The sequence below is a fragment of the Mya arenaria genome, chromosome 14, assembly GCF_026914265.1.
Source record: "Mya arenaria isolate MELC-2E11 chromosome 14, ASM2691426v1".
NCBI lineage: Eukaryota > Metazoa > Mollusca > Bivalvia > Myida > Myidae > Mya > Mya arenaria.
This window is the reverse complement of record NC_069135.1, coordinates 54,662,668-54,686,855: the sequence shown is the minus strand read 5'-3', so window position 1 is coordinate 54,686,855 and position 24,188 is coordinate 54,662,668. Positions and strand designations below refer to the sequence as shown.

Below are 24,188 nucleotides of genomic sequence, written 5' to 3'. Positions count from 1 at the left end.
ATCTTTCTTAAACTACAGAAATGACATGGGTCATCACGCATGAAACGTGTAAAAAATACAACCAATAACAGGATAGTACAAAAAGTTTTTTTCAGGGTAAGGAATCATGTGACTTAAAGGGGTTCTGACATAGGTCATCAAGGTTCACAACCGATGTATACAAACGAGAAAATGATGTTAATTTATAAATTACTTTTTTGACAGAAAATATGTAAAAGTATTTTTCTAAGCATATAAAAGGCTATACTGTTATCTGTATTTTAATGATGCAAATCTTGGCCAAAATTTCAGCTTTGCATCTTTCTACAAATTTCCGTAGTGTGGTGAGAACCTCTAAGTCACGTGATTATTCACTCTGTATATGATCCCGTACTAAATTGTAATAATCATTAAAAACCTATTGTACAATTCGGATACCTTAAATCAATTATAATAACATTAAAAAGCGTATTTGTAAAATGAAAATTAATGCATGTTAAAACTGCAAAAAAATGGAGGGTAGGTCTTAAATCGACCCAATTCACAATTCCTAAATCCTATGATTCGCAATCTTCAAAAAAAAAACTATTACAAATATGTTTTAATTTTATTAGGGTCTAAGGAAATGCGTTGTAAATAGCTTAAGAGTTGTCCTATGTATAACAGTTCATCGATTTGAAATATATATCGTATATTCACAATGGTTGGCATTTTTTCGTTATGTTTACAATTCGTGGTGCCATCAAGGCCCCATTCACAAAAAGACTAAAGAATCGCAGACAATATATGTACAGGTTCTACATACATGCTAAATACCAAGTCGATATTTTCGCCAATTGAATGGTATCCATTATTGGTATGCGGCATTTACATACTCAATGCAATGTTCCCATACGATATCGAAAGATATCAGTATTGTCAAAATTTACTGTCGCACAGAGGGAGAAGTTTTTGTGTCAAAAACTATTGTCACCCGGTACGGAAATACACGGAGATTACCAATGACCGCACGCATGCGCATTAGCTTATATTTTATTTCCGATGTAATCAGGAAGTCTTTCTTTGTTTAAAATGTCATTTTACATTCGCAACAGTTTGTTGATCCTCTTAAATGTTTTAGTAAAGAACAGTAACTATAAGACGATTATAGTAAACTATTGTCAACTTTCAGAAATACTGTCAATCTTGTTTTCGCCTCGGTCGACAGTATTTCCTCAAGTCTTTTTTCAGCTTACTTCATCTATCATCCATCTTATATGTATATACTATGATTAAGGCTCATTATAAAAAAATTATTTCTGTGACACAAATGATAGCAGTTTCCGTAAAACATTAATAATAATGTTAAAACGAAATCAAAAATAACAGTTAACAATCTCATACCGCAATGGAATAAAAATGCATCGTCTGTATTCCAGTCAACTTCAGTATTTATCTTGGAGCACTGGATGGCAAGGGTTGATGCAATGACGCACATTGCAGATGATGACGGTGAGCTTGTGGATCCCATAGCTTGACAGAAGTCCAGCATACATTCCTCATAGTACTCCTGGAGCTGCAGTGCATTGCCACATTCCTGCGTTGCAGGCGAGTCCCTGAGAATGCCGCATATGTCTTGAGCACGCGTTTTCTATATTAAAAGAGATGTATGTTACTTTCCACAATTATGTATTTACATGTCGCTCAGTGTGTGTATACCACGTGATAGAGTGAATCACACATGCCATGCTAACATTTTGCCCCGAGTGATGATTAAAAACAAATATCACTCTTCCTTTTTCTTCACTATTTTAAATTAAACAAAGGGCAGTTTATGTCGCTTAAAGAGCCCCACCTTCGTTTTATTACCAGAGTTGATTAGACAATTAGTTTCCTCAAACATTTCGACAAACCTGTTCCCAATGTAATGTTTTGACATTGCTAAAGCAGGTGCCGGTTTTGTGATGGGATTATGTTTCATTTAAAATGGTGAATTAATAGTAAAGTTATCTTTGTTTAAAGTCTTCATTAGAAGCAAGCTATTGCTTTCCGACGTAGCATTTATGACGAAATTTATCTCGTTGTATACACAAGCTGTTGCTGTTACTCAATCAAACTTAGTACGTGTGAATACGATGTTGTATCTTAAAGTATGCCTAATGAAACTCAAGCATGGGTGTTGAATGAAAATCGGAGCATTGTAAAATCATCTATATTCTTGAGCTTCAAATTTCGTGGTTTTTCGAAAAATGACAATTTGTGGGTTTTAAAATTCATTGATAATCCCTTTTTTTAATACAAGTTCTTATTATTGACTTTAATTTATTATCATTGAGGTTAAATAATACATTATATAGAACGTATTAATAGTAAAATAAACAATGACCATGTATAGTCATATGAATGCAAGTATACCCTTTTGCATAGACAGTATGATTTCAGTTTTTGGTTTTTAGAGAAAGAAAATGATGCCTACCTAATTCCCCCTTTTATAGAGATATTTGTTAAACAATGATTTTTTTTTAATTTTCTTCCTCTTTTTTCTTGATTACTTTTTTATTTTTATTTTTTTTGTTGGGGGGGGTGTTAAATTGTTGCTTAACATACATCAGCGTTGATCGCAAACTCGCATCTGGATTCTTGCGAGTTCTTGCATTTTGCACTGTGCGCGTAGCTGTTGACGAATTCATTAATCGACGTTGTCTCTATGTTTGCGCTAGATGTAAAATCATCGTTTGACTGAAAGTTGTATTTTCCACACAAACCAACGACCTGAAAGATGAAAATTAAGAAATATACAATGCGGAATATACCAAAAATTGATTTATACTAGCCAAGCCCTATTTTCTTGACGTCCTTTTATAACATAATTAAGCTATGCCAATTTTGTTTTTGTTAAATTGTGTAATGTTTACATTTTTAAGTGCCTTGGGACTTACATTTTTGTTAAGCATGTTTAACTATTATTTAGAAAAAAATAAAATCACGAAAAAAAAATGGCTGAATGAAAAATAGATTCTTAAGTTTAACTTTGTTATACTTAAGAACTTTCGAGAAATTGGAAGTTATCTGCTTACCAAGCCAGAGTAGTAAGGACTCATATTCATCTGCAAATTGTCCTTCAAGTTGGTGGTGATAACAATGCCAAATATCTGGACCATGTGGAAGCGATCAGTGGCTTGTTTCACGTAAACTATGTTATCAATGTACGGCAGATCCCGTTTGACTCCTCCGACGAAGACACCAGAGCGTTCGATTAAGACCTTTATACCTGCGACTTGAATTACGAGGCCGCTCATAACACGACCGTTAGGGTTGCTCACGTCTGGTTCCATTATGACGTCGATTGACAGACCACGAGTTGCGGATTCGCTTTCTGGCAGTGACTGAAAGGGAGATAACATGAAGTGACACTCTTATTCAAATTCAACACATATACATGTATAACAAACATAAAATTTGAGTGATTAACCTTTCACTACTTAGTAAATACTGCATTATTGGAACACGTTTACATGTTAACCATGATAACAAAAGTGTAACCGTGTATGTAAAAGCTTAAAACGCAAAACTATTAAGTGATTGGTGAATGCTAAAAGATTTACTGCGATCTTTTAGTCTCATGGGGTAGAAATACCTTGTTTATGCACCTTTCTTTCAAATTAAACTTGGTATCATTCTTTAAAAAAACACTCTGTTTTCAACATTTATTCACCCTTTTTGTGTATCAAAACAATTGTATTAATTGTGGTAAATCTTATTTGGGAGTAAGTGTGAATCTTTAGATTGAATTACTTTTCATTGGCTGGTAAGAATACCTGCGTTCAGCATTTTTATTGGTATTGGATACAGCTGATCTATGTTTAGACATTCGGAACTCCTCGGTCATTTTTCATCGTAAACAACAGCACATAAATGTTCCCCTCGGTTGCTCACAAGTACTAATTTAAGCTTCTTTAGGTTGTGAACGTATTTAAATAAAAATGGACTTTTAAATTGCAATATTTTAAACCGCATTGCACAGTACGTCTAATTTTATAACCCCGGCGCATGAATTATTTTAACATGTTATGTCAAAAAGTAGTACTGACGATAACTTATTCGGATTTGTGGTACTTAAGTTTTTTGGCCTGCGGCATACAGCCAAAAAATGCAAAGACGTCCGACTCACCTTAACAAGGCTAAAACTACACTGATCATTTGGCGGCTTAAATCTGTAGTTCATTCCATCTAAGGTGGTAACATGTTGGAATCCAATGATGGAACATGTTGCAGAGCAACGGTCCTCCGTGCACTCCCAGTATCCGTAGTTGCAAGTACTGTCAAAGAGAAACAATCGAAAGGTTATTTTATACTAATTTAGTTTACTATAGCTTAATTGTGAAAATAGATAAAAGCTGATATAAATCTATCTCGATTCTATTTCCTTGGCAGGACTGGTGTCCTTTTTAAGACGCATTCAATCAAATGTTAAAATACCTTACATTAAGTCGAATATCTTCATCTTACGATATATGGGTGAATGTCCATGTTTACCTCATAAGACGCTCGACCGATAATTCTATTATTTTAACATTATAGTCGATCCCCGTTGGCTCGAACATGCTTGGCTCGAATTCCCCGATGACTCTAGCTTAACATAAAGGGCCGATTTCTTTATACATGTACTTAAGATATCATTCCCGCTTGGTTCGAATTTTTCGAGGCTCGAGTTGCTCTTTTTTTTTCGCTGGTCCCTGGGAGTTCGAGCCAACGGGGTTGGACTGTAGGTGTTTTTTTTTTGTGAAAGCAAACGTTTGCACGTACCATTCGTTGCAGTCTTGGTTTGCTTTTTCGCCATTTTTGTACGGCTTTCCGTGCATATAGCATTGGCAGTCCTCAGCATTCACACATTTTCCTTCCTGAAAGGTAAAATATAAATTGACGTTTAGACTACATTTTCTGGTGTTTTAGATGTATCGACTGTTCGTCATCTCTATGTATTTCCCGAAGCCCTGATGTCTTTGTTTGTGATTTAGATGTATCGACTGTTCGTCATCTCTATGTATTTCCCGAAGTCCTGATGTTTGTTTTTGTGTTTTAGTTGTATCGACTGTTCGTCATCTCTATATATTGCCTTCGATAAAAAGCGTTTCTACTGTATTTTTAATCAAATGTAAAATCTCACATTGTCCGAAGAAGGATTATGTAAGATTTAAAAAGAAAAATGAACGGTTACCCGACATAGCATTTTTAATATTTTACCTGCAGATATGTTCCGTATGGACACGTACACCAGCTCTGGGGCATGGCTGTGCACGAGTCGGGAAGTGTAGTGTATAAGTTGTCACAAGTTTGATGGCATGATGGCTGGTTTGTTCGGTACACCATATCACCTTCACACTCCTTGGCTGAAGATGGAGGTAATTATGTTACTATTTATAGCAATAAACATGATTGACGTGTTACTTTTTATAGAAATAGACATGCTTGGCGTGTTACAATTTATAGCAATAAACATGGTGGATGAGTAACTATTTATAGCAATAGACATGGTTGACGTGTTGCAATTTATAGCTAAAACTTGGCTGATGAGTAACTTTTTATAGCAAAATACATGGTTGACGTGTTACTATTTATAACAATTAACATGCTTGGCGTGTTACAATTTATAGCAATAAACATGGTTGATGAGTAACTATTTACAGCAATAGACATGGTTGACGTGTTACTTTTTATAGCAACAAACATCGTTGGTGAGTAACTATTTATAGCACTAAATATGCTATGACGTAATAGCAGGTGCGAATACGAATATTTTATCAGCTACTTGGTTGGTCGAGCAGACCTAGCTGTATTTTTTACGAAACTGTATGCTGTAGAACATTCGCTAACTGACGTCACCTATGCTTCAGCCTGACATTTTTTCTCTCGCAATCGGAAATCCTCGGCCATTTTCGATTGAAAACAACCTCCGATGTAGAGCAGTCGAAGTTGTTCGTAAAATTTTAAATTATAGGACTTTATAGTAGTGTTTTAACGTATACTTTGTATTACTAAGTTAAATTGAATGTCAGTGAAGTATTTAGTCGCATAAATAATTAAGATCCCCAAGAGTAATGTCGTAAAGAATAACTGCTAAATTGAAATTACTACGCGATTTACTTGCAGCGAAATTAAACTGTAATTATTTCTAATATTGTAAACCGGACATAAACCTCCGAAGTTGTTTTCGATGGAAAATGGCCGAATTGTACTGAATGTTTTTCTTAAAAAATATAACCACTTACGGCAGAGATTTTCGCCCCTCCAAGCCACACTGATTCCTTCGCACGAGCATCTACTGCCAAGTGTCTCGAGAGCTTCACACAACACGTCATTCCGTGCTTCGAAGGTGTCTGCGCCGCACATCTCGTTGACACATGTCTTGAAGATCATGTTGTAGTTGACCTGAAGATAGTAAGATTAATAATTAGACTTGACACTTGCATTAGTAATGGTATGCTCATGGCTAAATTGACATGACAATCGTGGGACTAATAGTATGCTCATGGCTGAATTGAAATGGCAATCGTAGGACTAATGGTATGCTCATAGCTATATTGACATGACAATCTTGGGACTAATGGTATGCTCATGGCTGAATTGAAATGACAATCGTGGGACTAATGGTATACTCATGGCTGAATTGACATAACGATCGTGGAACTAATGGTATACTCATGGCTGAATTGACATAACGATCGTGGGACTAATGGTCAGGTCATGGCTGAATTGCATGACAATCGTGGGACTAATGGTATGCTCATGGCTGAATTGAAATGACAATCGTAGGACTAATGGTATGCTCATGGCTAAGTTGACATGACAATCGTGGGACTAATGGTATGCTCATTGCTGAATTGAAATGACAATCGTGGGACTAATGGTATACTTATGGCTGAATTGATATTACGATCGTGGGACTAATGGTATACTCATGGCTGAATTAACATAACGATCGTGGGACTAATGGTATACTCATGGCTGAATTGACATTACGATCGTGGGACTAATGGTATGCTCATGGCTGAGTTGACATAACGATCGTGGGACTAATGGTATGCTCATGGCTGAGTTGACATGACAATCGTGGGACTAATGGTATACTCATGGCTGAATTGACATAACGATCGTGGGACTAATGGTATACTCAAGGCTGAATTGACATAACGATCGTGGGACTAATGTTATACTCATGGCTGAATTGACATAACGATCGTGGGACTAATGTTATACTCATGGCTGAATTGACATAACGATCGTGGGACTAATGGTGTGCTCATGGCTGAATTGACATGACGATCATGGGACTAATGTTGTGCTCATGGCTGAATTGACATGACGATCGTGGGACTAATGTTGTGCTCATGGCTGAATTGACATGACGATCGTGGGACTAATGGTATACTCATGGCTGAATTGACATGACGATCGTGGGACTTATGGTATACTCATGGCTGAATTGACATGACAATCGTGGGACTAATGGTATACTCATGTCTGAATTGACATGACGATCGTGGGACTAATGGTGTACTCATGGCTGAATTGACATGACAATCGTGGGACTAATGGTATACTCATGGCTGAATTGACATGACGATCGTGGGACTAATGGTATGCTCATGGCTGAATTGACATGACGATCGTGGGACTAATGGTGTGCTCATGGCTGAAGTGAAATGACAATCGTGGGACTAATGGTGTACTCATGGCTGAATTGACATGACGATCGTGGGACTAATTGTATACTCATGGCTGAATTGACATGACATTCGTGGGACTAATGGTATACTCATGGCTGAATTGACATGGCGATCGTGGGACTAATGGTGTGCTCATGGCTGAATTGAAATGACAATCGTGGGACTAATGGTATGCTTATGGCTGAATTGACGTAACGATCGTGGGACTAATGGTATGCTTATGGCTGAATTGAAATGACGATCGTGGGACTAATGGTGTGCTCATGGCTGAATTGAAATGACAATCGTGGGACTAATGGTATGCTTATGGCTGAATTGACGTAACGATCGTGGGACTAATGGTATGCTTATGGCTGAATTGAAATGACAATCGTGGGCCTAATTGTATGCTCCGTAAATACCGGTAAAAAATTCGAGATATAAACAGAGCGGTCGCTGTCAGAGTCGTTCTGTGATATAAATAACTACTTAATGACACTCCGTAAATACCGGCTAGAGCGTCAAAATATAAAAAGGGATCGCGGTTTGAATCGTTCGTTGATATAAATAAGTATCTGATAACAGTCCGTAAATACCGGCCAAAAAGTCGATATATAAACAGAGTGATCGCTGTCAGAGTCATTCTGTGATATAAATAACTACTTGATAATACTCCATAAGTGTATGAAGATAGAAACAGAGTGATCGCGGTCAGAATCGTTCGTTGATATAAATAACTATACATGTACTTGATAACACTCCGTAAATACCGGCTAGAGAGTCGAAATATGAACAGAGTGATCGCTGTCAAAATCGTTCGGTGATATAAATAACTACTCAGTGAATACTATGTACTCACCGCCTCATGGCATTCATTGAAATCTCGCGAATGAAGAGGTGAACAGCGTTTCTGGGCCTGTTCTTCTTCTTCACGGTTCTTACAGTAGTTCTGGGTCATACCAGCTGGCATACACTGAAATAAACAACATCCAATAAGGTTAGGCCTTTTTTCATCTAAGAATTAACTCAACATTTTACTGTATATCCTGTATTTATTAACAATAGTTCTTGATATTTATAACCAGTAGATCATGTGTACTTATTTACAGAATATCCTGTTATGATTAACAGTAGGTCCTGTAATTATGAACAGTAGATCCTGTATTTATTAACAGAAGATCCTGTATTTATAACGGTAGATCCTGTAATTATTAACAGTAGATCCTGTAATTATAACCAGTAGATCCTGTAATTTATTAACAGTAGATCCTGTATTTATTAACAGTTAAGATCCTGTAATTATTAACAGTTGATATTGTAGTAACAGAAAGCGGCTCTTTGTTTGCTTAACGTATGCCACGGACATATTTTAGGTTTATGCTGATGTTTATACAGATATCAGATTTTAAAACCTTAAATGATTCATGACTTATCAACTTTGTTCTATCAATGATCCAACGCAGAGTGATCAACAGTGTATGTCAAAATGAACTCACGATTTGGCCCGGAGTGTCCACTTTGAAGGAGGATGCAAATAGTACTTCGTGATGTGTAAGGGTTCCATCCGCCATTGTGAAGTCGTCTGCAAAAAACATTTATAACCATTATAAAAATAATTTTTCAGTAAAACCAGAAAATATTGTTGCTCCAATATGGTGGTTTATAGAGATTTATCTGAGAAATAAAAACGATATTTCACTGTTTCATTTATCATACTATTATTTTACTCGTTTGTACAAAAATGTGCTTCAATTCGTGCCCTTTGCGTAAGTTGGCGTTGGAATAATCATGTTTATATGCATTTATATTCAGTGTGTGTATACCACGTGATGAATTGCGTCATAAATGCTTCGACGGAAGGCAATATTTTGCTTCGAATGAAGTCTTTAAACAATAATAACTTTTATTTTTCTTCATCATTTTCAATTCAAAAACAAGAAGTGCAGTCTATGCCGCTTTAAGAGACCGATTTTCGTTTTATTACAAGAGTTTGATAAGGCGATTAGTTTTCTCAATTACTTCGACAAACCTGTTTACAAACTAATGCTCTGAAAGGCCTCAATCAGGCGGCGGTTTTGTAAAAAGGTTTGTCGAAGTGTTTCAAGAAACTAAACTCTCAATTTGGTTAAAGACCAAATGCGCGGCTCTGTAAGTGGCGTAGACTGTGCTATGTATCATTTAAAATGATGAGTAAACAGTCAAATTATTTAAGTTAAAAGTCAATATTCGAAGCAAAATATTGGCTTCCAACGGAGCAATTATGACGCAATTCATCACTTGGTATACCTACATTGATATACAATGATAATAATTATTCTCCTTACAGTGGCCTTACAACGATTACCTTTCATCACTAACATACTCGCTTGTTTTATTACATTGCCCTTTATATAATAATCTACGACATTTACTGTTGTTAAAAGTTATTGATATTAATGATAATTTCAATTCATTATCGGATAACGAAAAACTTTCATTCCTTCTTTCAAATGAAACTATTGTTAAACACAGTGCCTAAACCTGTCATGATATCCTAAAACTCCGACGTCAGTATCTGTATAACAAGTAATTAGTGTTTGTATGTTTTATTGCATGTTTTGTACAATAATGATTATTCTCATCTTATCTTTATTACTGAATATTTTAAGTCATATTGCATGTTTTAAAGTTGATATATTTTATTGTTTTTTTATTGAGCAAATAGTCTCTCATAACTCCATGAGGAGTGGTTTTATACATTATTATTGCATGTTCTATCTATATTTATCCCATGAATGTATAAAAGTAAGACTTGAATAAATTTTCTGTCTGTCTGTACTCGCTATTGTCAAAACATGCCTGATCGCATACCTTATTAGGGGGATGGTCAATCTATACCTATTGTTCAATTAATGATTAGGGTACGTCACTGTTTAAGCAATATCACATCAATAATTACTTTTTATACTTGAATTAACAATATATTAATAGTGTTAATAATCTGTGTCATTATAGTATCATGCTCTTCTCATGTATGTCAATAAAATGTTACCGTCAAGAAGTAAAGGCGATGAACTTGAATGTTTGTGCTTATAAACTATTGAATTGAATGAGTTGAAATGAACATACCGCTTGGATCGTTATTCCTGTTCCCACAGAGACCCTCAATGACTTCGCGGTAGTTCCGGTTCACAGAGACAAGTATGACTTTGCCGTCAAACTTAATGCGCATTATATCGGGTATCAGGGTCAGGTAGATGGCGTCGCTGTGTTGTATCTCACATACTTAAATAATAATAATAATAATAATAATAATAATAATAATAATAATAATAATAATAATAATAATAATGATAAAAATGATGATGATGATGATGATGATGATGATGATGATGATGATGATGATAATAATAATAATAATAATAATAATAATAATAATGATAAAAATAATTTTGATAGTAATATTAATGATAGTAATAATGATAGTAAAAATAATATTAATGATAGTAATAATAATAATAATAATAATAATAATAATAATAATAATAATAATAATAATAATAATAATAATAATAAAAGTTGTAATAGTAATATTTATACTACTAATAATTATAGAAATAACAATAATAATAATAATTATAATAATAAAAATAATTATAATTATTATTATTTACATCCGTTGTCGTCGTAGACGTGTTCTCCGTTTTTAGCAACAATCGTAACGATGTCGTTGATTTTTATTTCACCGTCAAAGAGCTCGATCGTTAGTAGATCGCCATAAACGAACGTCAGCTTCTGTAAAAATTACAATCTAGCATTACTATACGCGTATTTTTACACCTCAACTTCCATTCCTTAAATGAAATGCCTTTCAGCAATTGCGGTTATCATCCGATGATGGCTAGCGCGCCTCATAGAACTTGCTCGCGTGCCCTACTGCGTTCATACAGCATAAACGCAAGAAAAGATGCTATCAATCCTTAAATGGAATACCTTCTTGCACGTTTCAAGGCGGTTGCAATTGAAGTGTTCCACCGTGATCGACCAGAATTTGGTGCGGGCTAGCACGTAGGTGCAGGTACCGCTGAATGGGTACTCTTTACCATCAAACGTGCGGTAGTAGTTCTTGCCGGCGGCGATGCACGTCGTGAACGGAAGGAAGTTAGTCTGCGTTACGACGCCAGTGCCATCTGTTGGATACGATATTATAATTATTTTAAAACGCAACTTTGTCAGTGTGCATGTCTTTGACCAGGACAATCACGTGTACAAATCAAAATAGGTCTTATCAAATCGTGTTGGGGTTTTCATCATACAATTAAAAGGAAAAAAAGCGCCAAAATATCGCTAACAAATCATAGTTTTTTTTGTTTTGTTTTGATCATGAAAGTCAATTAAGTTAAAAATAAAAATGCATTTTAAAAAATATGTATATATAGTGTGCTCCTTTAAAGATTCATGCATAATATTTATCAAAAAGCAGGAGAGCACAGCAGGGGATTTTCGGGAAACGGACAAAAGCCCTCCCGTCCAAAAATGACAAGGCGGACAAAAGCCCTCCCGTGAAAATGACAGGGCGGACAAAAGCCCTCCCGTGAAAATGACAGAGCGGACAAAAGCCCTCCCGTGAAAATGACAGGGCGGACAAAAGCCCTCCCGTAACATAAATATCGGGATTTTCATGCCAAACCAAACATTCCTTAAACTAAGCCTTTAAAAGGGACTAATATGATATATAAGTTAAATGTACATCAAAAGAAATAAAACGTCTTTTATAACATTTTCAAAAATAAATAATCGGTATAAATTGTGTAAAAAAATAAAAGATTTCTGTTTATATATTTTTTATTACATTATGTTATCATGTCTAATGATGAAGTTATTATGATTGAACGAAGTGTGACTTCATAAAAAAAGAAGAGAAAAAAATGTTTTAAAAAATACATTTTATCCAGGGTATATGGTTCATGGTTTCTCAAAAAAAGGTTTACGAACAGAAATGACAAATTTGAACAAACTATGTAGCATCACTTACTTGATGGTCCCGTTCTCTGACACAGATGGCCGGAAAACTCAGGCGGGCATGAGCACGTATTAGGAGTTGTACAAACACCTCCGTTCTTGCATGCAGGTTCACACACGGCTGAAAATCGATTTGGACAAGATGGTCAGATTCATGATAACATTCAATTACATTTCGATTACATTTCGGTTTATTAGTAAACATCTGCAAAAATTAACAGGTCTGTACTGTCAAAGACACTTGGCCGATGTATTTGTTAAATGCATAATAATAAACCTTAAGAAATGGTTACAAAAATAAATTATTTGATGGGAGGTATTCGAATAGGCATCTATTTTGTGTAAGTGCATATTAAAAACCTTTAAGTGTTTTAGTGGTCTACATTATATTGTGTAAACTATCCACTTGTTTGACCTATTGATACCTACGGCTTGACCTGATTAAAATCAACATCGGCGTACTGCTTATTTGCTGGAATACATGTATTGGACAAAAAAAGAAATACAGCATTTTCATTGGACAAAATATTATGATGACCACTTAATCAGCTTAGTTTTTAAAATTATATTTTCTCTATCGACCCCGCCTTTTTTTGGCTTTAACGAGTCATCCTCATATAACGGCCGACGGCTGGTTTAAACAAAAATAAATGTACATACAACATATTTGAAAATAGTGCCATACCATTGGGTAAGTGAAGAGAGGGGCCACATTTCCCATGTTTTCCAATACATTCATTTCCGTAAATCAGCAGTTAGCCATTGTTTATTTAATCAGTTGAAGCGGTAGATATGAACTTTTGCTGGCTTAGTAAGTGGGTAGTTTACAAAATAGCATGTAGACCACTAAATACCTTAATTGTAAGTATGTTCTTACTCAAAATTGATATGTCACATCAAACCATTTATTTCTGTAAGTACACACTAACCATTGCTTTACAATGTAATTGATTTTCCATTCAAAATAATGTTGGATTAATGTGAAATATCGCACTCAACATTAATAGATTTAACGTCCAGTAATCAGATAAATTTAATTTTAAATAAAAGATGTCGAAGTTGGACCTCATATGTGAAGGGAACATTTTGATTGGAATAAAGACTTTTAACAAAGATAGCTTTTAATTTTACAGCATTTAAAATAAAACAAAGGGCAGTCTTTGCCGCTGAAATAGCCCCGTCTTTGTTCTGTTACCAGACTTTGATTGGGTGATTAATTTCATCAAACAACCTGTTTCCAAAATAATATTTTGACAGTGCTCCGTCAAACGGCCGTTTTGTGGAAAGGTTTGTCGGTGTTTTAAGAAAAATAAACTCTCGATTAAACTCTGTTAAAGACCGAATGTGGGGCTGCGTAAGTGGCGTAGACTGCGCTATGTTTCATTTAAAATTGTGAAAAAATAGTGAAGTTATCTTTATTTAAAGTCTTCATTCGAAGGATTTTTATGACGTAATTTATCACACACTGTATTTGTTTTCACCGACCCTAGACATTTCATTGCCTTTTAACTATTTTTTAATAGTTTGATTTTTTTTCTTTAAAAAGTTAAAAATGAAGAATTTTTGGCTTTTAACAATACAAGTGGTGCTAATACTGGTTGTATAGAACAATAAATGTCACCCAAAAGTGCTGATAAATGCATAACTGTAAATGAGTATTTGTTCCGAATGAATTGTTCCCGCGCTAAAACCCTGACTAAGGGGTAAGGTGCATGTCCAGAACGTAGGCTTTTCATGGCAGTGATTTCATCTCTTTTAGGATTTTTTTCTTTAAATTTGGAAAAAAAATGTAGTTTTTTTGTTTAATGTACACATATTGTGATGACGTAGAACACATAAAGTAGTCATTGTGAATGGGTCAGAAAAAGGCCAGACATACGTGTATCGCAGTCATCACCGGTCCAACCATCGCAGCATATCGGACTGGAGATCGGATCCAATTTTCTAAAATAAAAGAATTGAACGTGTTTCGACGACATTCGGAACTCCTCGGAAATTTTCTATCGAAAACAACCTCGGATGTATGCCGGTGCATCAGTTGAAGTAGTTCGTAAAATTTTAAATAATATTATTGATTAACAGTCGTGTTCTGACGTGTATTTTGTATCACTTATTTTAAATTGATGAGAATGTCAGTAAAGTGGATAATGTCAGTAAAGTGGATAATGTCAGTAAAGTGGATAATGTCAGTAAAGTGGATAATGTCAGTAAAGTGGATAATGTCAGTAAAGTGGATAATGTCAGTAAAGTGGACAATGTCAGTAAAGTGGATAATGTCAGTAAAGTGGACAATGTCAGTAAAGAGGATAATGTCAGTAAAGTGGATAATGTCAGTAAAGTGGATAATGTCAGTAAAGTGGACAATGTCAGTAAAGTGGATAATGTCAGTAAAGTGGATAATGTCAGTAAAGTGGACAATGTCAGTAAAGTGGATAATGTCAGTAAAGTGGATAATGTCAGTAAAGTGGACAATGTCAGTAAAGTGGATAATGTCAGTAAAGTGGATAATGTCAGTAAAGTGGATAATGTCAGTAAAGTGGACAATGTCAGTAAAGTGGATAATGTCAGTAAAGTGGATAATGTCAGTAAAGTGGATAATGTCAGTAAAGTGGATAATGTCAGTAAAGTGGATAATGTCAGTAAAGTGGATAATTGCAAAGATTCCCATGAGTTTCGTCATGAAGTTTCACTGCAAATTGAAATTTCTACGCGATCTACTTGCAGCGTTGTCAGAGTGTAAAGAATTCTGACATTGTAAACCGTCTTTATACAACCACGGTTGTAGTCGATAGAGAATGGCCGAGGATTTCCGAATGGTTTCGACGCATGGAGCAATCAACGACATATCGGAACTGTTCAGAAGTTAACAACATGGTTAACGACATTATTGTTAACTTTTAGACATAAAATATTTGATGATGCGCTAACATATTTTAATACAACGAGGCAGAGCTAGCTGAAACGGCTGTCTTAAATCTTGATAAAGTACAAAGATCACAACTTCATCTATTACATACCGGAGTAATTCTGATTTTAAAGTTAACAACGGCGAAGTTAATAACGACAAAGTTTACAACGACAAAGTTAACAATTAACTTTGATAAAATTTTCGCTGATAGATAGTTGGTTTTAATTGTTTGAACAATTTAAAGCTTTCTATCTATTATATGCGTTATCATTTTTTTAAGAATGACGCCATTAAGATGGGTGTAATCAGTTCTGAACAATCGGCCAATTGTTTCATGTTTGAGGTCGTTTCTTTGTTTTCATCTGTACACAAGAGGCTGCGAATTACGGCATGTACGTGAACTTGGCATAATGTGTGTAGAGCAACACGAACTTCCTTTTTAAAGCTGCACTCCCACAGATCGAACGTTTTGACAACTTTTTTTCATTTTTTGTCTTGCTTGGAACAAGCCAATTTTTGCGAAAATGCAGGGAAACCAGTATTACAAGCCTGCTGACAAAAATGAAATCGCAGAATGTTATATTTAAGTTCAAAAATTGATGTTGTATGCATTTTCTTACACCGTTAGTAACGGTTTAAGCCATAAAACATTAAATTTCTAACGGAAATATAAGAATCTGTGATCTGATCTTTTGTCAGCAATCTTTTATCATTGGTTTGCAGATATTTACGCAAGTATTTGCTCTTTCCAAGACAAAAAAAAGATTATTTTTTTTGTAAAAACGGTGTATCTGTGAGAGTGCAGCTTTAAGTGTTTGCATTTAAAGTGTATAAAAAAGGGCACTTACTTTGACATCGTGCACTTCTGTGTAGAAGAAGAGGATAGTTCCATCTTTTTTCTCGATGGCAGATTTGGCTGGATGTCGGTGTCTTTTAGCACATAGCCGCGTCTGATGTATGTCTCTCTTTGATCGCACGTGACCGTGACTTTCTCGAATTGGGGAATCGTCTCGTAACATCTAAAATGTTAAGATAGAAAAAGGTTTAAGTAATAGTTTGATAACATGAAGTAAATTCTTAATGATTAAGAAGGTGCGGAGTGAGCGTTGCGGACAAGCCCTTCTTAATCATTAAGATTTTAATCAGGCCATCTAACTGACTAAGCATATAACCTCATTGGCTGATATATTGTAAACGCAAACTCTGACGCAGGGAGAGTGTATCGGATGAGTGACAATGGGCGGACCTTTAAACACCCGCGAACGTTGATATTTCTAATGATTAAGCCTAGTATCTGCAATTTCCTTGGCTGTAAATGTAAGTTGTATTCTAATCAAAGCTGCCATAATACAAATGTTTTGTTTTTGAGAAAAAAATATGGGACAAGATTTATCTAAATCTTACATAACACGAGTTTTCTTTAGAAATAAGACAGGACAAGAGTTATCTTAATAATACATAACACGAGTTGTATTTAGAAATAATATAGGACAAGAGCTATTTTAATAATTCATAACACGAGTTTTATGGAGAATTAAGATATGACAAGATTTTGGTACCAAACAGTAAAATAATTATAATATGAGTGCCTTTATATTCATTACCGTGAACATAAAAATGTTCCAAAAACAGTAGCGGGTCCCTTTAAAGATAAGATAGGACAAGGTTAATTCAAAGTTCTTAAAGGTACTCGTTAAGGACGCCATTTACTGAATAAAGTATTGTCGAAAAAAAGTGGAAAAAAAACCAAACGTGGATCGATTTACATTAAAGTGACACTCTTATATAAAGTATCAATACATACGCATGTATTACAAACATTAATTTTGAGTGATCAACCATTTACTACTAACTAAATAATGCATTTATGGAAAATATTAATTTATATTATAATACTGATAACAAGATTGTAACCGCGTATTTAATAGTTGAAAACGCAAAAATATTAAATAATTGGTGAATGCTAAAAGATTTACTGTGGTCTACTATAGTCTCATTAAGAAGAAACACCGTGTTTTATGCTCATTTCATGAATATTAAACTCGGTATCCTTCACAAGAACCTTTTTTTTTACATTTTTTCATTCTTTTTGGAATATCAAATTATAATATATTACACTTTTATAATTGTGGTAAATCTTATTTGGGAGTAAGAGTGCATTTTTAAAAGTACGCGTTAAGGCAGCATTTACTGAAAAGAGTGTCGTCGATGGTCAAAAGTGGAAGCCAAACAGACGTGGATCCTTTAACATTAACTGAATTCAATACATTTTCCAGTGCTTATTGTATGACGCAACGGTCCTCAATCACCCTCAATGTCAGAGAGTATAAGTCTCTTCCATGGCCGAGAGGGTAAGATAGGTTCATCCCGACCCGAGCGTAGGGATGAGCCTATCTTACACGAGCGGTTATGGTAGATGCTTTTTCTCCCACCTCAGATAAACAAAAGTAAGGTAAAATGTATTTTTTGCTGGAACTCTTTTGTGCGTAGTGAAAATAATTGCGTAATTTTGTCATGGATATGCGCGTAGTGATTCAGATTATGTTAATAGTCGAATCGGTCTTTAAATAGTTCTGAGGAGAGTGGAGCCTTATATCTTGAAAGGTGCGTGAAAACTTATTTATTTAGACATTTGAATGGAGAAATAATTGATTAGCATTCTAAATGTTGACGCAAGACAAGGTTTTTATGATGCAACAGACAACAGTCACCAACAAGGGAGATAATTACAATGAGATGACCATTAAAAAGGAGTTCCATACGAGTACTTGTATTATCTTTGCCCGTGAGCAAGATAGCATGGTTAAATTATTGGATCTACTAATCTGAGCTGGGAGAATATAGCCATGGTGTATATAAAAGCATAATTATACAAGGTTTTTTTCGGGAAAGAGCATATATAAGATGCTCTTTAATTAAATGTGACGTCGCCTGCGAAAATGGGTCCTGTTGAGATATTCTCTTCATCAACAACATAAATTTTAACCAAGAGATATGGTTACAAAACATACATATAAAAAATGTATAGCATTTAAAGAACCTGAAAATAAATGAAAATAGCTGAGATTGCCTGCTTTTGCGACAAAAAAAAACTCGCTATATTGTAAACGTCGCGGTTTCCTTCTTAGTTTTCCCGCACACACACATAAATATATATATATATATAATATAAGTGGCCGTTTAAGTGAAGATCTTAGATGATTTATTCGTAAGACCTAACTGTTATAGTTTCCATTTTTGCTACATATTTGAGTGAATGCAACTTGAGTTTTAGCAAATCGAGAAAATGATTTTTTTTAAAAAATGGATTATAAACAATGGCCGCTCGGCTGGAGGTGCGCTTAATAATGAAATCGCTTAAAACAGCGCCACCTATCAGAGAATTATTGAAAAAGAGTGACGTCAGAGATCGCTTAACAATTACCGTATTTATGTCTAAATACTTTGATAATTCCAACATACGACTAAAATTCATTATTGATACGGCCCTCATGCTAACCATTTAGCTAGAGGTATAATACATAACGATAAAACATTCTGTCAATATTTATGCGAAAAGCTACAAAACAAGTTCAGTAGCAAAAACATAAACATAAATCCGGTTTAATGGCACTGGGTAAACGCCAATTGCATAGAACATAAAATCACAACCAAGAAACATGGAAGAACAGCACAAAACCAAAAATAATGCGTTCGTAGTTCTGGACTTTTCATAAAATCATTTCCAACTCTAGTCATTTTCTTAATTTAACCACCTCACTTATCTTATGATATAATCGCTTGATAATATTTGAAATACTTTATTGTTATTGATTCGATTCAAAATATATACTTTTATGTAATAATATACTTAAATTTTCTTTTAATTTGACTATGCATATTTTAGAAAATTGACTTATGGCATATCGACTGCAAATAGAATTTGATTTGACTTAAGTTAAGAAATGACTTAAGATGTTTTACCGCCCAAAATTGTAATTTACTATTATAATGAAATAAAATAAAGTAATCAAAATATATCTTACAGTGTCGCTTTTGTGGTTTCAGGTTGGTTCATGCAGATTAGTGTCCATAATAGCAGCCCTAGTATGGTGGGCGGGGTAAAACCACCCATTCTCCTCTTGTCGTCTGACTTCAGTGGGCAGCGAACTATAGACAGCTTTATCGTAGTTTTCCTTTAGACAAATATGAACGTCAAAATGCAATTTCAACGTCAGTTGTGTGCTGCAGGATCACTGAAAATCTTGAGTGTCCGGGCCTGTTTTATAGTAAGTTTTGAAGTCCTATGGATTTGATTGGTCGAGACGATCACGTGATTTTTGCGCATTTCTAGGAAAACATGCTTACGCCAAGACTTTTGTCGACCTTTCGAAATTCCGGTACATTTCCCTTTGAGTACCATTCAGCGATTGTCTAATTCACGCTTAGAAAAGCAACATATGTTACGATTCTCATTGAAAATATCCAATAAAGCCCATTTGCTGTTTTTGTACAGACTTGATGCCGTTTTGCGTACAGCTAATTAAAATGCAAGATGTTGACACGGGCCCCTTTGTCCCGATATTGCCTTTCTCAAAGTGAAAACCGCACCAGAAATAATTTTCTATTAAACGTAAGGAAAGCGCGTTGATTAAGAAACCATAAAGATGTAAAACGTGCCTTAGAAAAGAATATGTTACTCTTAATTAGATTTATTTCGGAAAATTTAAAAAATATATACATAAAGTGATAACCTAGCTTTCTTACGACAACAGCTTGTTATGTTGTTGTGCAATTCCTATTTGAACATGCCTTCGAGTCGTGATTTTGTATATATGTATTATATAAGTACACAGATTTTAAGCCGAGGTCACGTGTATTCAGATTTATAGAACACCGGATACATTTCCGGTGAAATTAGGCGTGATGGAAAATTCCATCTAATTAAGAAATATTACACACCACTGAGGGTCATATGACATTAAAAGGACCGGCCAGTCAGTCACCGAAAGAGTAGATGGACAGAGGCGTTGGTCGGTCCTTATAATGTCATATGGCCCGAAGTGGTGTGTAAATATTTCGTATATTATACCGAACATTTTATAATACCATTTAATATTTTTTAAAGCGCTTTGAATGTGTTTCATTGATCAAAGTTAATAATGTTTACTTGTGACAAATATTCCCCGTTGTGAAAATAGCAAGCCGTACTTACAGGGTGTATGACGTCAGATGTCCGTATTACATTTTTGGCGAGTTCAGGATCGGCCAAAATAAGATATGGACCGCTGACGTCATAAAACTGGATAAGGCTTAAAAAAAATATGTCCGTTTCGGGTAACCCGACCCTACCTATAAAAATGCGCCGACCCTTACTAGTTTTTTTCCGTTTCTGAGCAAAAAAAATATCCGTTAGCGAATAGAGAATTACGAAGGGCGGATAAATGCAGATTTTAATCAGAATTATTGTTTATAATGACAGTAATGTAGGAAATACTGCCATGTGAAAGAAAACACTATGAACTTACGACAGATTTTGAAAAAAAAAAATGGGGGAAGGTTACCCTAAACAAACAATATTTTTTTGGCCTTATGATAAAAATACAGTGATATACGTACTGATCGGCTTCATATATACAAAGAAGGGAAACATTGATGTAAGGTATGATGTTTTATCATATATCCTCGTTTATCAAAATAAGCTTAAAAAGCAGAATTAAACGTTCACTTATTTAAAAAGTTGAAAAATATATAAAAATAATTAAGCGTCATAACTGCGATCTTTATAGGATTTATTTGACGTCAAAATTGAAAATCAGTAATACACGTCATGAGATCAGTAAACAACCTCACCGGCGCGTTTTGGTGAAGTGTACAAAAATGTGTTTTCGACGTTAATTTTTTCACAAATGAATAATTTTAATTATGTTAGAAATAAATATCATAAGTTTGAAAATTATACATTTTTATTATAAATATGCTCTTTGTTATGTCTTTATGTTAGAATACATAGACAGTACAAAGTGCATATTTATGAAAATATTTTTCACATTTCTGGTATTTTAATTTTTAGGTATGGAATAATAAGATTTTTTTTTGATTTTTTTTTTCAAAAATCATTGAGTTTGAAAATCAGGTGCCAGCGGTATCAACGGACATAAAACTACAAAATGTTGGCATATAGGGTGTTTCCCATTTCTAGTAGGTTTTAATTTATATCGCTCAAAGAAGCTCTGATTGTAATTTTCAATTAATTTCCTAAAACTGTGACATGATTAAAACTAAAATAAAATAAAGTCAGTCAATCATTATCCTTTCGCGTTACTGGTGCAATATCTTGTTTTTAAAAATACACATATAAAAACTCGTTTAATACTCAATTTAAATTTCCAACGAAAATAACTTCGGATGTATGCCGGTACATCAGTAGAAGTGAGTTCGTATCTTTTTTAAATGTAGTATTTATTAAGTTTAGTGTTTTAACGTGTATTTGTATATATCGTAGATTAAAATGATTGCCAGTGAAGTGAAAAATTGCATAAATTAGATTAAAACAGATTACCAAGAGTAAAGGCATTAAGTTTAACTGTTAAATTAAAATATCTGCCCAATCTACATGCAGCGTATCCGGAACCCCGCCTTCGGTTTTATATGAGAGTTTGAGAGTTTAGTTTCTCAAAACACTTAGACAAACCTTTTCACAAAACGACTTTTATGAGCTATTGTGGTCAAGCTACTGTTGCCTGGACTGCCCTTTGTTTTATTTAAAATCATGTAGAAAAGGGAAAGTTATCTTTGTTTTGAGTCTTCATTTTAAGCAAAATGTTGCCTTCCGACATAGCATATATGACGTAATTTATCATGTGGTATACATAAACTGATATACATCATTGTTGTTTTCGATCGAAAACGGCTGAGGTGTTCCGAATGACTCAGTTTTTGTTATTGATCACCGGTAACTACTATTACTTGAGTTTCAAAATAATATATGTGTGCTTGTCATAGGAAATATCAACTGCAAGTTTAAACTTTATCAAAAGTAAAAAGACAATTAATTAATATTAGGCAAAATGAGTTTGTCAAAAGTCAGACATTTTCTGAAATTAAAGCTAGTCATTTATGTGGGTAATCTTATTTATAAATACTCGAACTCGGGCCTTGCCCATTCGGCGAGTGCTCCGTTAAGATTGTTAGTCAACTCAGGTTTTTGGAGTATAGTGCACAGAAAGAATGTTCTTTAACGTGAATCACTTTCACACGGAACCCCTATTTAACGTCCCTAACGGAAGATGATAAGTATTTGTAATGGTGCAGCGGGGAAACGAACTTGAGACCCCTGGATTGATAGCCGAGTGTGTTACCACGAAACCAGTCCACCACAATAAGCTAAGCATTGCACTTTCATATCCCTTTAAGGTACTCGCTCATGTTTGGCACAAATGAGTTTCCCGGTAATGCATCGGAAAACAGTTATATTACAACTATTAAACACATTCATACCGAAATTGCAAAAAAAATAATATAAAGGAATAAATTGGGTTTTAGTGGTGTGCGAACACATGCAGTGAAGGAAAAATTAGAAAACTAACAACAAAACCACGGCCACTATAAATAGTGTGTGTATACCACGTGATAAATTACGTCATATATGTTACGTCGGAAGGCAAAATATTGCTTAAAATGAAGACATAAATCAAAGTTAACTTTTCATTTACAAAACCATTCTAAATAAAACAAAGGGCAGTCTATGCCGCTTAAAAAGCCTCGCATTTGTTTTATTTCCGAAATTTGATGAGGTCATTAGCTTCATCAAACACTTCGACAAACCTGTTTCCAAAATCATGTTTTGACAGTGCTCCGTCAGACGGTCGTATTGTGAAAAGGTTCGTCGAAGTGTTTTAAGAAAATAAACTCGCAATCAAATTCTGCTAAAAGACCGAAGGTGGGGCTCTGTAAGCGGCGTAGATTTCGCTATGTTTCATTTAAAATGGTGAAGAAATAGTGAAGTTAAAGCCTTTTTTTTCAAATTAAAATATTGCCTTCCAACGTAGCATTTATGACGCAATTTATCACGTGGTATACACACACTGATAACATGAACTGCCGACAATTCCGTGGTTTAGTTATACCTTGTGTTTACCTCTACACTCGTGAATATAATTTATATTTTATTTGACAATTTTATTAAACGCACATATTTAGAAAATCGGATAATATGGTACCGTGTAGAAACTCTTTTACTGCATATTAGCATCAATTTCGTTTTAATATTGTGCGAACTGTGGTGATGCCAGGAGATTTCCTATCGAATCGGACTTGTGCATGTTTATTACTATTTTAAGATTTGCTAGCACTTCAAGTCCGGCGCTTACAAATAGAGCTTTTATGTTTAGTACTTACGCCGGAACACAACAAAACTAATAAGCACTTCTTAAAAAAGAAATCTGCACATAATGATAATTATTGGTGTGGCTGTTGCTCTAGTGATGGTCGTGTCGAGTAGTTGTGGCGCTGTCGAGTATGTAAAGGCCTGAAGGCACAGGTTATGATTGGCGAAACAAATTTCCCCTTTTGCATGGCGGTGGTTATTGGGGAGCCCTTTTTCGCCTTGAAAAGTGAATCTTTTTTAAGAGAAA

The 24,188-nt window shown here is 34.7% G+C and overlaps 1 protein-coding gene across 1 annotated transcript in view; it reads right to left on the bottom strand.

Annotated features, from left to right (window-relative positions):
* The window catches only part of LOC128216260 (mucin-2-like), a 99,259-nt gene extending 79,475 nt beyond the window's left edge, over positions 1-19,784 (bottom strand). Inside the window, exons 1-16 of the mRNA XM_052922829.1 lie at positions 19,599-19,784; positions 16,422-16,592; positions 14,545-14,609; positions 12,679-12,786; positions 11,637-11,833; positions 11,318-11,438; positions 10,773-10,928; positions 9,161-9,246; positions 8,524-8,637; positions 6,228-6,387; positions 5,203-5,348; positions 4,765-4,859; positions 4,130-4,277; positions 3,036-3,344; positions 2,566-2,730; positions 1,363-1,609 (exon numbers count right to left, since the gene is read on the bottom strand). Of these exons, the coding sequence (XP_052778789.1) occupies positions 1,363-1,609; positions 2,566-2,730; positions 3,036-3,344; positions 4,130-4,277; positions 4,765-4,859; positions 5,203-5,348; positions 6,228-6,387; positions 8,524-8,637; positions 9,161-9,246; positions 10,773-10,928; positions 11,318-11,438; positions 11,637-11,833; positions 12,679-12,786; positions 14,545-14,609; positions 16,422-16,592; positions 19,599-19,687 (2,377 nt within the window). The 5' untranslated portion in view covers positions 19,688-19,784. The remainder of the gene's footprint in view (positions 1-1,362; positions 1,610-2,565; positions 2,731-3,035; positions 3,345-4,129; positions 4,278-4,764; positions 4,860-5,202; positions 5,349-6,227; positions 6,388-8,523; positions 8,638-9,160; positions 9,247-10,772; positions 10,929-11,317; positions 11,439-11,636; positions 11,834-12,678; positions 12,787-14,544; positions 14,610-16,421; positions 16,593-19,598) is intronic.
* Positions 19,785-24,188: the final 4,404 nt, after the last annotated feature.